Here is a 15447-nt window from a genome sequence, read left to right on the forward strand (position 1 = left end):
CGCTGGCGTGCGCCGCCTCCACCGTCGCCGCCGCGCCGCTCCCGCGAGCGCCCCTCCGGCCCCGGAGCGTGCGTCGCGTCGCCGGCGGCGCGAGCCACCGGCGGCGCACCCCAGCACTCACCGACGAGAGTAGTGGGGCCGACGCGCGCGCGCGCGCCGCGGTCCTCGAGCGCGCGCCCCCTTCGCAGGCAAAGATGGTTAAGGTCACCGCCATGTCGAAGCCGACGATCGTCAAGAAGCGCACGAAGAAGTTCGCGCGCCACTTCTCGAACCGGTTCATGAAGATCCGCAACTCGAGCTGGCGGAAGATCCACGGTATCGACTCGCGCGTGCGCCGGCGCTTCAAGGGCACGATCCCCATGCCCAAGATCGGCTACGGCAGCGACAAGAAGACGCGCCACATGATGCCCAGCGGCTTCTACAAATTCGTCGTCAACAACGTCAAGGAGCTCGAGCTGCTCATGATGCACAACCGCACGTACGCCGCCGAGATCGCGCACTCCGTCTCCGGCCAGAAGCGGAAGGCGATCATCGAGCGCGCGGAGCAGCTCAACATCAAGGTCACGAACGCCAACGCCCGCCTCCGCGCCGAGGAGGCCTAGGCGCCCCCGCCGACACGGCGGCCCGCTCCGGGGCGCGCGGGCCGCGCCGACACGACATAAACCTCCGCTTTAGGACGTCGGATCCCCCGGGCCGGCCGCGGCGCGGCGCGCGTGGGGCGCTCGTCTTGTGTGCGTCGGGGCACGGATGCTTGCCTGTAAGGCAACGTTGCGGCAACATCGCGAATTGAAGAAGGAGAGTATGATCTGGCTCGGTGAGAGCGCCGGCGCGACGGCTTCTCGTGACAGCTTCACTACCAAAAAATAGCCGCATCGCTTCGCCGCAACGACTACCGCCGCAGCAATCGCCGCAGCAAGCTCCACCAACGCACATGCACCGATCCCTCCTGCTCCTGCTGCGCCTCTCCTCGGCCTTCGCGCTGGCCCGGCGCGCGCCGCGCCCGAGCGCTCGCGAGAACCTCGGCGCCGTCGCGGGCCGCGCGGCCTTCGTCGCGACGCTCGCGGAGCGCGGGTCCTTCGGGCGGCCGCACGCGCCGCGCGAGCCGACGGCGCTCGTCGTCGACGTGCGCCTCGACGACGCCGCGATTTGCGACCACTGCTGGCTCCGGGGCGCCGACGCGCGCGCGCTCGCCGCCGTCGCCGTCGGCGCGGACGTCGCGTTCCGCGCGGAGGCCGAGCCCTACTACAAGCGCGGCCGGCGGCGGGCCTGGCGCCTCGCGCGGCTCGACGACGTAAGGCCCCTCTAGAGACACCATCGCCCTCCTACAAGCGCGGCCGTCTCGGCGGCGTAAGGCCCCCCTAAGGATCCACACGTCGAAACCCGGTTTACATGTCCTCGAGCTTCTTGACCTGCTTGCGGACGTAGTCCGCGAAGGACTTGGCCTTGCGGACCGCGCCCTTGTTGACGACCCAGGCCTCGTCCGCGATCTCGTTGACGAAGTACTGGTCGTGGCTGACGACGACGACGGCGCCCTCGAAGCGCTTGACGCAGTCCGCGAGCGCCGCGACGGACTCGAGGTCCAGGTTGTTCGTCGGCTCGTCCATGATGAGCACGTGCGGCGCGACGTAGGACACGGCCGCGAGCGCGACGCGCGACCGCTGGCCGCCGGACAGCGCCGCGGCCGGCACGTTCTGGAGGTCCGGGTCGTGGCCCGTGACGCCGCACTTGGCCAGGTGGCTCCGCAGCTTCAGCGCGTGGTCGTTCGTGCCCGGGCCCGGGAACTTGGCCATCATGAACTGGAGCGGCGTCTGCTTGAGGTCGATCTGGTCCGCGTGGTGCTGGTTCACGAGGGCGACGCGCGCGTGGGGCGACCGGAGGCACTCGCCCTCCGTCGGCTCGAGGTCGCCCATGATGATCTTCACCAGCGTCGTCTTCCCGTTGCCGTTCTCGCCGAGGAAGACGACGCGCGACTTCGTGTCGATGCCCATCTCCGCGTTGCGGAAGAGGAAGTCGCCGCCCGGGTAGGCGAAGCCCACGTCCTTCAACGCGACGAGGTTGCCCGGCAGCTCGCCGCCGTGCTGCAGCTCGAGCGGCAGCTCCTGGTCCTCGTTGAGCGCCGCGAACTCGTCGTCCATGGCGCTCTGCTCCTCCTCGAGCTTCGAGGCCTGCTTCGCCTTCATCTGCATCTTCTTGATCTGCGACTGGGACCCGCCGTAGCGGAAGCCGTGGCCCGCGTACTCCTTGAGCGTGTCGACCTCGGCCTGCCGCTTCTCGGAGACGCGCCTCCAGTTCAGGAGCTGCTCCGCGCGGCGCGCCTGCCACGTCGCGTAGGACCCGTGGGTCTGCGTGAGCCGCTTCGCGTGGCCGGAGATGTGCAGCACGTCGCCGCAGACGTCCTCGAGGAACTTGCGGTCGTGCGACACCGTGACGACGATGCGCTCCTTCCACGTCTCCGACGTCGCGAGCTCGCGCGCGAGCCAGAGCACGGCGGCGATGGACAGGTGGTTCGTCGGCTCGTCGAGCAGGAGCAGGTCCGGCCGCGCGAAGAGCGCGGCCGCGAGGTTCGTCCGCACGCGCCAGCCGCCGCTCAGCTCCCGCATCTTCTTCCCGCGGAGGCCGTCGCTGAAGCCCAGGTGCTTCAGCAGCTCCTCGGCGCGCCGCGGCGCCGAGTCGGCGTCGACGGACTCGAGGCGCTCGAGCGTCTGCCGGAGCTTCTCGCCGCAGTCCGCGGCCTCCTTCGCGGACAGCTTCGTCGACAGCTTCGCGTCCAGCGCCTCCCGGTCCGCGAGGAGCACGCGCCGCTCGACGTCCGCGTCGAGCACGATGGACCCCGGCGTGCGCTCCTCGTCCTCGGCGCTCAGCGTCTGGTCCTGCGACCTGTGTGGAAATCAACCACTGGTTTGGGGGGTCCCCACCAAACTTCAGAACTGTCTAGCTCCGTCAAATCGATGTCGATTCGGCTGATTTTTGGACGAATCGATTGCTCTCGTCGAGTTCTCGAAGCAGAGCCAAAGAGCTTGCGTCGAAACTTTCAAATACGCTCACATTGAAGTCGGGTTGAAGATTTGAATTCCACACAGCCTGCGACACGTAGTGCACGGAGCACGCCTCGGGCACGTCGCCGACGCGCCGCGCCGCGAGCGCGAGCAGCAGCGTCGACTTGCCCTTGCCGTTGCGGCCGATCAACGCGTAGCGGCGCCCGCGGACGAGCGTGAACGCCGCGTCGTCCAGGAGCTCGCGGCCGCCGCCGGGATTCGGCAGCGTGAAGGCCCTGGCCTCGATCGCGCCGCGGTACGCGCCGAGGCGCCAGCGGCTCCGGCAGGCGCGCACGCGCGCGGCCTCCATCTCCGCGTCGAGGGCGCGCTTCTTGAAGGCGACGGACGTCTTGTCCTCCTTCGCGATCGGCGCCTTCTTCGGCTTCCGCTCCTTCTTTTCCCGCTTCGGCTTCGCGGCCGCGTCGTCCGCCGCCGCGGCGTCGGCGTCGCCGGCGGTGCTGGTCTCGTCGCCGCCGCCGAAGACGCTCTTCGCCGCCGCGAGCGCCGCGTTCGACGTCGACCCGCGCGGCGGCGCCGCGGGCGCGGGCGCCGCCGCGGGCGCCGCGTCGAGGTTCGCCGCGGCGAACGCCGCGCGCGCGCGCGCGAGGCGCTCGGCCTGCGCGGCCTTCTTCAGCGCCGCCTCGTCGACCTTGGGCTTGCCGCGGCCCAGCGCCTCGAGCAGCTCCGCGGCCTTGGCCTCCGCGGCGTCCTCCTCCTCGACGAGCTCCGACGACAGCACGAAGGCGGCCACGGCCTCCTTGAGGTCGTCGTCGTCGTCCGTGTCGTCGCAGAGGCCCACGATGTACTCCTGCAGGTCCTCGTCGAGGCCCGCGAGCACGGACGCGACGATGGCTGCCATCGGAGAGCACGGCGACAGGCTGATGCTCGCTGAAACTTGCGGTAAAATTGCCCGAGCTGAAAACCGATCGAGCTCCCGCGCTCTTTGGGCTCGGTGGTGCTCGTCTCCGTGCCGATCAAGCTCCCGCGCTCTTTGGGCTCAGGTGCTGCTCGTCTTTGTGCTCGAGCATCGCACAGCTGTGCTGTATGTGGTACTTTGGCAAGTACGTGCCGAACTTCGACAACTTGTGCGCCTGCCTGGCCCTGGCGCCCGTGCCGCAGGTGGGCCACCTCGCCGACGACTACCTGAGCGACGACGACGACGACGACGACGACACTACAACACCTACACCCGTGAAGCCTTCGTAACTATGGCGCCGTCTAAGTACCCCATGGTGAGCATCGAGGAGGCCGTCGGCGCGGTCATGGACGCCGTCGCGCCGCTGGAGCCCGAGCGCGTGCCGCTCGTGCGCAAGAGCGTGTACCACGGCACGACGGCTCCCGCTTTAGGCCGCGTGCTCGCGTCGCGGGTCGTCGCCGACGCGCCGCACCCGCCCTTCGCGGCGGCGATCAGCGACGGCTACGCCTTCCAGGCGAGCGGCCAGGTCATGAAGCTGCGCCTCGAGGACCGGCCCGCGCTCTGCGGCGCGCCGTTCAGCGGCCGGCCGCTCGGGAGCATGGACTGCTGCTACGTCGCCACGGGCGCGCCCCTGCCGAATCTGGCGGACTGCGTCGCCAAGGAGGAGGACTGCGAGGTCAGCGCGGGCCAGAAGACCGTCGTCGTGCCCGCGCTGCCGCCCCGGACCGACGTGCGCGTCCCCGGGTCCGACTGGGACGCCGGCGACGTGCTCTGCGAAAAGGGGGCCGTCGTGGCGCCCGCGGACCTGGCCATCTTGGCCGCCGCGGGACACCACGAGGTCGCGGCGCACCGCCTGCCCAAGGTCGTCGTCTTCTCCACGGGCGACGAGCTCTGGTCCCCCGAGGCGGGACACAAGTACGACCAGAGGACCATGGTCCGCGACGCGAACCGCTACGGGCTGATCGGCCTCCTCGGCGGCCACGGCGAGGGCCAGGCCGGCGCCGAGGTCCACGACGGCGGCATCGTCGAGGACAAGGAGTTCGCGCTCCGGAGCGCTTTACGGGAAGCCGTCAAGCACTACGACGTCGTCGTCACGACGGGCGGCGCGTCCGTCGGCCGCGCGGACCACGCCAAGGCCGTGCTCGAGGCCGCGGACCGCGGAACCGTCCACTTCGGGCGGCTCCACATGAAGCCGGGGAAGCCGACGACCTTCGCGACGCTCGACGCCGGGTCCTTCGACAAGGACGAGAAGGGCCGCGAGAAGCGCTGGCTCTTCGCGCTCCCCGGCAACCCCGTGTCGGCCCTCGTGACGGCGCAGCTCCTCGTCGTGCCCGCGCTGAAGCGCCTCAAGGGCTTCGGCGAGGCCGCGGCGTGCCCGACGGAGGTGCGGCTGGCCCTGGACCACGACCTGCCTTTAGACGGCGCGCGGCCCGAGTACCACCGCGTGTCGCTCGAGTACCGCGACGAGGGCGACGGCGGTAGCGACTGGTCCGCGGCGCCCTACCGCTTCCGGCGCGCCGCGGGCAGCCTCGCCGCGACGTCGACGGGCAACCAGCGGAGCTCGCGGCTCCTGTCCATGCGCGGCGCGCACGCGCTCGCGTGTGTGCCCGAGCGGGGCCGCGCGCCGCTCGTCGCCGCGGGGGCGGGCAAGGCGCTGCCCGCGGGCACGGCCGTGCCGGGGCTGCTGCTCGGCCCCTGCCCGCCCCTCGTGCCCGAGTCCGACGCGCCGTTCCTCCTCGGCGGCGACCGCGCGCGGAAGCGCGACGCGCTCGTCGCCGCGGAGGCCGACGCCGCGGGCGCGCCCAAGGTCGCCGCCGTCGCCGTCGTCAGCGGCGCGGGCTTCGCCGAGAGCGAGCTCCGCGCCCACGTCGTCACGCGCGTCGACGCGGCCAACGCCGCGGCCGCGGTCATCGCGCGGTCCTGTGCCGAATTCAACCACTGGTTTGGGTGGTCCTGACCAAACTTCAGAAATCTCTAGCTCGGTCAAATCGAAGTCGATTCGGCTGATTTTTGGACGAATCGATTGCTCTCGTCGAGTTCTCGAAGCAAAGCCGAAGAGCTTGCGTCGAAACTGTCGCGTACGCTCACATTGAAGTGGAATTTAATATTTGAATTCGGCACAGGCGCGGTCGACTGGCCTCGCGATGTTCGTCCGCGACGGCCCGCCCGTCATCCGCGCGGACGACCCGTCCGAGATCCGGGCGGAGCTCCTCAACCGCGCGGGCGAGGCCGCCGTCCTCGTCGTCTGCGGCGGCCTCGACGTCGGGCTGGCCAGCCCGCCGACGCCGCGCGCGCTCGACGAGGCCCGCAAGGCGCCGGGCCTCGCGCGCGCCATGGCCCTCGCCGACGACGACCCCCTCCAGAGCCCCATCGCCGCCATCATGGGCGACACGCTCGTCCTCGTCCTCCCCGCGCCCGCGACGCGCGCCGCGCGCTGCGCGCGCGCCGTCGCGCCCGCGCTCCCCACCATCCTCGCCCAGCTCAAGGGCCGCCGCGACTGACGCGGCCATCGTTGTGCACATGTAACTTGGGGGACGCCGACGGGGGCGGACCGGCGCGCGAACGTCCGGCGCGATCACGTGGTTTAAATTGGGGGGACGCCTACGCGTCCCACTCAGCGCCCCCGGGCGCGTCGGCCGGCGGCGCCCCCGGCGCCGCGGGCGCGTCGGCGGGCGGCGCCGGCTCGCCCGCGCGCGGCGCGTCCCAGGGCTTCGGGCGCCGGAGGCCCGCGGGGTCCCAGAGCTCGGCCGACGGCGACACGGGGTTCGGGCCGAGCTCGCGGCTCGGGGGCACGGGGCTGCGGCTGATAATGTGGCTCGGATCCAAGATCTTCCAGTCGTCGAAGTCCGTGTCGTCGACGGTCGTGCCCGGCAGCAGGATGACCGACTCCGTGCGGCCCTTCGACTTCGTCCTCCGGAGGGACCGGCCCGTGCCGGCGGACTTGCTCCGCTCGAGGCCCCGGCGGCCGCTGCAGACGACGTCCTGGAGCGCCGACAGCGCGGGCTCGCTGTTGCGCTTCGGGAGCGAAGGGGCGACGGAGCTCTCGCTCGCGCGCCGCGCCTTCGGCGGCCCCGCGCGCGGCGCGAGCGGGTCCGGCGCCCGCTGGTCCGTGCCCGTGGACATGCGGCGCACCGGCGGGGCTTCGGCCGCCGGCGGGGCCCCGGCCGGCGGCGGCCCGGCCGCGGCCCGCGTCCGCTCTCGGTGCTCGCGCGCGGCCTCCTCGAGCGGGTCCTCGACCTGGATCGTGCCGTTCGGGCTCCGGGGCAGGGACGCGTCGAGGCCGCCGAGCTGCCAGGGCGCGTCCGGGGAGCCGTGGACGCAGGGGCTGCCGAGGCTGATCTCGATCTCCCGCGACGCGCGGTGCGAGCCCCGGTCGAAGGACGCGCGCTTCCTAGGCGACTCGAGGCCCTCGAACTCCACGACGTCGAGCAGCCGCTCCGGGAGGCGCATGCCGCCCGCGAGCGCGCGCTTCTCCGGCATGCCCGGCGACGACGCCAGCCTCCGGAAGCCTCGGGATAAAACTCCTCCCTCGACGAGCGGTGTGGGCTGAGGTGAATGGGCTGCGAGATGCCACCCAAAAGCTGATACCATCGTTCAATGATTTGGGAGGGGCTGCCAAGTGCATACCCGCTCCTCGCTGGAGTTGCCATGCAACTTGTGGTAACATTGTCCCGCGGCGAGAAGCTCTGCTCATCTGCTCGGCGCAAGCAGCCAGTGCCTTTGCAAGCCGCCGCCGCGCACTGAGTTCAGCACAAGCCGCTGCCGCGCACTGAGACCAGCACAATGGCGCTCGCGCTCCTCGCGCTTGCATCCGCGGCCGCGGCCTTGCACGCGCCGGCGAGGCGCTTCGCCCGGGCGCCGGCGCTCCATTCTGACAGCTACCTCGACCAGCTGAGCAGCGCCGAGCTCGCGTGGAGCGCCGCGCCGCCGGCGCTCGCCTACGCCGCGGACAAGCCCGCGCTGGGGGCGCTGAGCGACGCGTCGTTCGTCGGCCAGTACGAGCTCGAGGAGTCGGAGGACGCCGACAGGGCGAAGACGCTCCTCGAGCTCACGGCCGACGGCAAGGCCGCGCTCGGCGCGACGGACGGCGTCCCCTTCGCCGCGAGCTCCGGCCGCTGGGAGTTCGACGGCCAGGAGCTCATCCTCGAAATCACGCGCCGGTACGAGGGCACGATCGAGCCCTACGCGACGACGCGCGTCTTCGTCGGCGACGTCATCGCCCTCAACGAGACGCCGCCGTCCGTGAACGGCGCCGTCAAGATGACGCCATCGCCGACGTCCGACGACATGCGCCGCATCCCGAGGCACTCGCTCCCCGACGACGCCGTCGGCTACTTCGTCGCCGTCAAGATCCCGCCCGTGCCCGGCGCCGTCTGAGTCCCTCCGGGACGCGCGCCGCGTCGTAAGCGAGACGTTCGGAACTGGGGGTCGCATGGCGCCCCCCGCTCTTCGTTCGCCGACTCGCCTTCGCCGCGCTTACGCCTTCGTCACGCGGATCCAGTCGACCTCGAGCGGCCGCGTCCACGTCGGGATCCAGGCCGCCTCCTCGTCGGCGAAGGCCGTCCGCGGGTCGCACATGTGCGGGTGGTCGCAGCCCTTCCAGAGCACCTCCTCCCCCCAGTACGCGACGCCGCCTCCCGCGGAGCCGCCGACGGCGACGTTGATGACGAAGTAGAACTCGGCGTCGAAGGGCGCGTCCGGGTGGCCGTCGTAGGCGTCGTTCTCGCAGTAGGGCCCCTTGGCCCCCGGCCAGGTCGCCAGGGTCCGCTCCTGTGCGAGGCCCGGCCCCTCGCGCGCGTAGGTCCGCACGGAGCCGGGCCGCCAGTCGAGGCCGATGATCACGAAGCCGTCCGCGTCCTCGAGCGCCTTGAAATTGTTCGATTGCGACGGCCAGATCGTCGTGTTCCCGATGGAGAACGTGTCGCCGCCGCCCGCGTCCGCGCAGTGGACCGTCGCCGCGAGGCGGTCGAAGCCCGCTTTGCCGCTCTGCGAGGACCCGACAACTTCAAAATCCGCGTCGTTGCCCCGCGCCTCGAGCAGGTCGATCTCGCCGCTGAAGGGCCAGGGCCCGTAGGCGTTCTCCGCCGGCAGGAGCCAGAACGCGGGCCAGACCCAGTCGCCCACGGGCAGCCGGAGCCGCGCCTCGACGCGGCCGTGCCTGAACTGGAACTTGCCCTTGCTGCTCAGGCGCGCGGAGACGACGGGCGGCAGGGGCTCGTCCCACTTGCCCGCGTGGGCGCACTTCTGGGGCGCACCGGCCGCGTCCGCCGCGGGCACGGTGCAGCCCTCGACCGCGAGCTCCGTGCCGTCGTCGAGCGCGCCGCGGACGCCGCCGGGCGCCTCGAGCTTGTCGCGCAGCGCGTGGAGCGCCGCCACGTCCGCGTCCGGCGTCGCCGGGTCCGCGAGCTTCGCGTCGAGGCCCGAGAGCTGGTACCACGCGTCCGCGGACATGGGCTTGGGCTGGATCACGAGGCGGCCGTTCCGCACGAAGATGACGCCCGGGTCGTCCGTGTAGGCCTGGAACTCGCCGTTGCCCCCGTCGTCCAGCGACCGCTCCACGGTCCAGCGCGCCGCGTCGATGCTGTGGAAGTCCTCGAAGAAGACGTCGCTCGACCGGCTCGTCGCGTAGAAGACGGCGAGCGCCAGGAGCAGCGCGCCGGAGACGCCGAGCGCCGCGGCGGCGGCCCGGTTCTGGGCCATCCACGACTTCTTCTCGGCGACGAGCGCGTTGGCGTCGGCGGCGACGGCCGTGTAATTGGCCATTGCAGCAGTGTCGTGCGCGCGGCTGCCTATGCGACAGGCGATGGATGCACGAGGCTGCCCCATCGCGGAAAAAGTTTGTATTTCCTCGGCATGTCTAGCACAATCGCCACAAGGTCACAACAATGGGCGGCTCGCAGTGCATGAAGACGAAGGCCATCGTGCTGTCGCTCGTCTGCTCGACCACGCTCTGGTTCTGCCTCGACCTCGCCGTGCCGCAGTCCGGCTTCACGAGCGGCGGCAAGGGCCGGCTCGTCTGGTCCGACGAGTTTGATGACGACGCCATCGACCGCAGCGCCTGGAACGTCATCACGAGCATCAACGGCGGCGGCAACGGCGAGTTCCAGGAGTACACGGACGACGGCGCGACCGTGACCGTGCAAAACGGCCGCCTCGCCATCACGCCGACGCTGACGACCTTGCCGCGGAAGTTCCTCTACAACGGGACCTACGACCTCGGCGACTGCAGCGACACCTGGCCCGGCGCCTGCAAGCGCACGGGCACGGCGAACTTCCCGCTGCCCGGCGTGCGCTCGGGCAAGGTGACGACGCAGGGCAAGTTCGCCTTCACCTACGGCGTCCTCGAGGCGCGGCTCCGGCCGCCGCGCGGCGACTGGCTCTGGCCCGCGTTCTGGCTGCTGCCCGACGACCAGAAATACGGCATCTGGCAGCGTCCTGTGGCCGTGACGACTTTCGAGAGATTTCGGGTGGGGAAACGATGAAACATCGTTACGGACGCATTTGCTAGGCATCTGGCCCCGGTCCGGAGAGATCGACCTCATGGAGGGCCGCGGCAACGGCGTCGACTGGGAGATGCTCGGCGGCGATCCGAACCGGCGCCGGCTCGAGGAGGACCCGGCGAATTGGGTCTACTCGACCTACGGCGTCAACAGCTTCACGTCGACGGTGCACTGCGCGGGTCCGGGCTTCAAGGACGACTTCGACATGGTCAAACGGACGCGCCCGCCGGCGTCCCTCGCGGACGACGACGGGTTCCTCGTCTTCGGCCTCCGGTGGTCGGAGGGCCGCGTCCGCACGTACTACGTCGACTCCGCGACGGGCGAGGAGCACACGGTCGTCGACTGGCGGGGCCACGACCGGCGCCCGAACTGCAGAGGCGCCTACGACGACGCGAAGACGCCGCTGGCGCGCTACGGCGTCCTGTGGCGGTGGCGGTTTTCGAGAGATTTTGACCGGGAAGACGAAGAGAAATCGTTACCGACATGCTCGGTAGGCGCCCTACGACGTCGACTTCTACGTCATCTTCAACCTGGCCGTCGGCGGCGACTGCGGCGGCAAGGACTATTACTGGGGCCACGACACGCCCTGGGCCCCGGCGAATTGCCCGGGCAAGGCGGCGGGCCTCACGAGCGCCGCGTGCTTCCTCGAGGCGCAGGACGACTGGTACCCGACGTGGGGCGACGACAACCAGCTCCTCGTGGACTGGATCCGCGTCTGGGAGCTCCCGGACGGCGAGGCGCCGTAAAAGAAGCGACGCGCGCGGGGCAGGCGGGAGCCCGCGGCGCGGGGAGCGGGGGGCGGAGCGCCGGCGGCGCGGCGCGCGGCGGGGGCCTAGGCGCCGACGGTGCCCGAGCGCTTGCGCGCGGCGTCGCGGGCCGCGAGGGCCTTCTCCTTCTGCTTGGGCCCCATGTACTTGAGGCTCTCCTCGAACTCGCGGTCGAGCCACCAGAACGTGCCCTCCTCGGAGCCGCCGCCCGCGCAGGCGGCCTTGGCCTCCTCGAGCTTGTCCGTGATCATGTGGACGGCGTCGTCGGCGACCTTCATGGCCTCGTCGGCGGCGTCGGCGGCCTGCTTGGCCTTCTTCGCCGCCTTCTTGGCCTTGCGCTCCGCGGCGCCCTGCGTGATCCGCGCCGTCCGGAGCGGCTGGCTGTCCTCGGCCTTGAGGATCGCGCACTGGGCCTTGGCCTTGTTGCGCTTCACCGTCGACAGCGACTCGTCGCTGCTCAGCTTCTCCTGGGCGGCGATGGCGTCGGCCTTGGCCTGCTCCTGGGCCTCGAGGGCCTTGGTCGCGGCCTCCATCTCCTTGGCGGCGTCCTCGGCCTCCTTCGCCGCGGCCGCGGAGACCTCCGCGGCCTCCGTCGAGAGGCGGAGCTTCTCCTGGGCCTCGGCCATCTGCTCCTGGAGCGTCTCCATCATCTGGCGCTGGGCCGCGCTGCCCGTGGGCACCCAGTTGACGAGGTAGACCCAGTCGCCCTCCGTGAGCTTGTAGTGGAAGACGAGGAACTCCGTGATGGACATCATGCGGTTGAAGTCGATGTCGATGGCCGTGAGCGCCGCGCGCATGTCCTTGACCGTGAGCGCGCCGACCTAGGGACGGCGGGTGGCTCCACCAGAAAACGGCGCGCGCCCGGGCGCGGCGCGGCGCGCCGTGTGCTCGAGGAACTGGTGCGCCTCGAACTCGTCGAGCTCGTTCCCGGCGTCCTTCTTCCTCTTGTCGAGCTTGATGAACTCCGCCGTGTAGTTCCAGATCTCCTCGGCCTTCTCCTGGTGCTTCTCGAAGCCCTCGTCGGGGATGCCGCCGGCCTGGCGGCTCCAGAAGGCGTTGAGGAAGTGCTTCGCTTGCATGGCCTACCAAGCATGACGGTAACGATGTTTCATCGTTTTCCCAGCCGAAATCTCTCGAAATCGTCACAGGACGCTGCGAATGGCGTAGGGCTTCTTGCAGAGCTCGACGAGCGCATCCTGGTCGGCCTTGGTGAACTTGGACATGGCCCCGGCGCCGCGGAACGGCCGGAGATCTCTCGGTGGCTGGTGATGGAGCGAGCTTCGGCAGAGCAGAATCCCAAAGCGCGCTGCCGGATACAGCCGTACGTGACGCGAACGAGCAGTGACGGAGCACCTCGGCGCCCGGCTCCGGAGGTGAGAGAACTTGCTCCGCGTCGCGCCCGACCTCCAGAAGCAGGACCGCAATCCCCCCCGGGCACCCCCGTCCACCGGTCTCACGCCCCGCGCCATGGAGGCCCTCGAGGCCCTCGACGCCCGGTCCGGCGAGGTGCGCGCCCCCGTGCGGCTGCGCACGGAGTCCGACGTCTGCGCTGCGACGGAGGCGGCGTCGCCCCGCGCGCCGCGGAACCCGCGGCCGGCGCTGAGCCTCCTCGCGGCGCCGCCGACGCGGCCGCCCCAGCTCCAGAGCCGCGCGGAGGTCGACTACAAGGTCTGGGTCGAGCGCGTCGTCGCCGAGGCGGTCCTGCCCGGGGGCCTCGGCCGCGCGTCCGCGGCCGTCGCGCTGCTCTACGCCGCGTTCCTCGAGCCCCGGGACCTGAGCCGCCTCGCGACGACGTGCCGGGCGTTGCGCGGCCGCGCGTCCGCCGGGGGCGCCGCGAGCCTGGTCGAGGTCGCCGCGTCGATCGCGTGCCGCGAGGCCTACCGGCGGCTCCGGCCCCGCCTGCCGTCGAGCGGGACGGTGCCCGACGGCCCCGCGCTCCTCCGCGCGCGCCGGGGCCGCGACGAGCGCCACGCGCGGCCGTCCTGGGCCGCGCGCCTCGAGTCCCTGCGCCGGGGCACGCTGCTCGTCGGCGACGCCGCGCCGGCGCCGGCGCCGTCGGACCCGACGCTGCCCGCGCGAGCGCGCCACGACGTCGCCGTGCGCGAGGTCGTCGACGGCCGCTGCGTCGAGCTGAGCCGCCGCGACGGCGCGCCGGGCCCCGCGGCGAAGCTCGCCGCGCCGAACCGGGGGTCTTTACTTCTCCTCGCGCGGAGCCACGACCCGTGGTTCGACGCGCCGCTCGGCGACGGCGGCGCCGCGGACGACGCGGGCGGCGCGGGCGACGGGCCGGGCCACGCCGCCGTGCGCTGGGACCCGTCGACGGCGACGTGGACCGGCGTCGACCTCTGGCGCGGCGCGCCCGCGGCCGGCGGCGGCGCCGGCGACGCGCCGCCGGCGTCGCCGGCGCTCCGCGACACGAACTTCCGGCGCGCGGCGGCCGTCGACGGCGACGGCCGCCTCTACGTGGCGTCGTGCAAGTACCGCGTGGCGCCGCGGCCCGACGCGGCCGCGCTCGCCGCGTTCCGCCGCGGCGACGTCGTCGCGGACCGCCAGGTCTGGCACGTCGCGCGGCGCCGGTCCGCGCCCGCGGGCGCCGAGGAGGACGCGGCGGACGCCGCGGCGGCCGACACCGACCTCTGGACGCGGCTCCCGGGCCTCGTGCCCTGGCGGCCGACGCTCGATTTGCTGCTCGTGCCCGTGCGGGCGCGACGTCGCGCGGCCTTCGACGGCGCGCCGGCCTTCGACGGCGCGCGGCAGCCGCCCATCTCCCTCGGCGACCCCGGGCCCGCCGCGGGCACCCTCGTCGACCGCGCGGCGGCCTCGCTCGCGTCCGGCGTCGCGCCGGACGTCGCCGCGCGCGACGTCGGGCCGGGGCCGTCGACGCCCGCGCCCGCGCGGGAGCGCCTCGGCGACGCGCTCCACGGGCCGGGCTGGGGCCCCCAGGACCTCCCGCCGGGCGCGCGCGCCGACGCCCAGGCCTGGCTCGGCCGGCGGCTGCTGCGGCGCGACGCCGCGCGCGCCGCGCGGAAACGGCGCGGCGTCGCCAACGCGGCCGCGGCGCCCGCGGAGGCGGAGACGACGCTCCTCGCCGTCTGCCTCGACAGCAACGCGCGGAGCTGCGTCGCCGGCGGCGCGTCCGTCTACGCGCTCGAGCCCGGCCGCCGCGCGTGGGTCCTCCCGCGGCCTTCGGCGACGCCGTCGCCTGCGGCCCCTGCCTCGTGCTCGTCGGCCGCGCGCCCCACGACGCCATCGCCCTCGACCTCGACGACCTCGTCTGGCGCCGCGTCGCCGCGCCGCCGGGCGCGGCCGCCGGCAAAAGCGAGGGCCACATTGTCCGCGCGGTCGCCGCGCCCGACGGCTCCGCGCGCGTCCTCGTCATCAGCCAGATGCAAGACGGCGTGTCGCTCCTGAGCGACACGCCCCTCGTCCCCGGCGCGACCGGCGTCGCCTTCGGCCGCGCGCGGCGCCACAACCTCCCCTTTGCTACGCTCCCCGCCCGCCAGAAGGCCAGCGCCACGTGGATCACCGCGAGCCTGCCGCTCCCCCTCTAAGGAAGAAATTCGTGTGGATGCCGACGGGCCCGGCGCGGCGGCGAGAGAGGTGCGAGTCGCTGACGGGTCGCGACGCGCGCTGCACCGCGAACCTGGCGCAAAAACGGCCTGTGGAGATTGGGTCGAGCGAGACGATGAGCGCGCCGCCGCCTGCAGCGATCATTTTAGCGGCGCTCCTGGGGGACACCAATACGCTTCGACATTATTTTGAGAGCGGCCGTCGTGATGCGAATGTGCTGTTCGGATTTCATGAACCCGATCAGATCCTGAACGACGAGACCGAAACCCTCCAATACTACTACGACGCGGGAAGAAACGACGATCATCACGGTACTTTTTTGCACTGTGTCCTCTTACAAAGTTCTGAGCAACGGCTGGATAGATCTGATGCGGTGCGGCTACTTCTGGCTCACGGCGCCGACGCGAATCTCGAAGCAGCTGTGCGTCCCCTCTTGTGGTGCGAGTATCCAGAAGAGATGACTGTGCTGCTCGATGCTGGTGCGGATCCCAACGCTGATAACCCGCTCAATTGCATGATCCTGGATTACGACAACGGACTGGCTATGGCGAAAGTCCTCGTGCGTCGCGGCGCGAACGTGTTTTACAAGGATGCACGGCGGCCACGATGTCGAGTATGATGTCATTCATTACTATGACTTGGAGGACGATGATGAAAAG

The 15447-nt window shown here is 71.7% G+C and overlaps 5 protein-coding genes across 5 annotated transcripts in view; 3 read left to right on the forward strand and 2 right to left on the reverse strand.

Moving 5' to 3' along the window:
• Positions 1–673, forward strand: part of AURANDRAFT_36203 (hypothetical protein) — a gene marked incomplete at both ends in the record, with an annotated part of 828 nt that extends 155 nt beyond the window's left edge. The window contains one exon of the mRNA XM_009034927.1: positions 189–673. Coding sequence (XP_009033175.1) covers positions 195–602 — 408 coding nt within the window. The remainder of the gene's footprint in view (positions 1–188) is intronic.
• A 712-nt stretch (positions 674–1385) lies between these two features.
• AURANDRAFT_20236 (hypothetical protein) lies at positions 1386–3345 on the reverse strand (the record flags this gene model as incomplete). The annotated part of the gene is made up of 2 exons (XM_009035032.1): positions 1386–2856; positions 3077–3345. 2 exons carry the CDS (start codon positions 3343–3345, stop codon positions 1386–1388), a joined length of 1740 nt encoding a protein of 579 aa, XP_009033280.1.
• Positions 3346–4297: 952 nt separating this feature from the next.
• Positions 4298–5908, forward strand: AURANDRAFT_19802 (hypothetical protein; the record flags this gene model as incomplete). Its single annotated transcript, XM_009034928.1, has 1 exon — positions 4298–5908. One exon carries the CDS (start codon positions 4298–4300, stop codon positions 5906–5908), a length of 1611 nt encoding a protein of 536 aa, XP_009033176.1.
• A 644-nt stretch (positions 5909–6552) lies between these two features.
• On the reverse strand, positions 6553–9714 carry AURANDRAFT_61411 (hypothetical protein; the record flags this gene model as incomplete). The annotated part of the gene is made up of 2 exons (XM_009035031.1): positions 6553–7450; positions 8432–9714. 2 exons carry the CDS (start codon positions 9712–9714, stop codon positions 6553–6555), a joined length of 2181 nt encoding a protein of 726 aa, XP_009033279.1.
• A 109-nt stretch (positions 9715–9823) lies between these two features.
• On the forward strand, positions 9824–10869 carry AURANDRAFT_70745 (hypothetical protein; the record flags this gene model as incomplete). Its single annotated transcript, XM_009034929.1, has 2 exons — positions 9824–10371; positions 10460–10869. Coding segments are annotated over 2 exons (945 nt in total), but the record flags the coding sequence as incomplete, so codon positions are not given.
• Between the last annotated feature and the right edge of the window lie 4578 nt (positions 10870–15447).

The sequence above is a fragment of the Aureococcus anophagefferens genome, assembly GCF_000186865.1.
Source record: "Aureococcus anophagefferens unplaced genomic scaffold AURANscaffold_2, whole genome shotgun sequence".
Taxonomy (NCBI): Eukaryota; class Pelagophyceae; order Pelagomonadales; family Pelagomonadaceae; genus Aureococcus; species Aureococcus anophagefferens.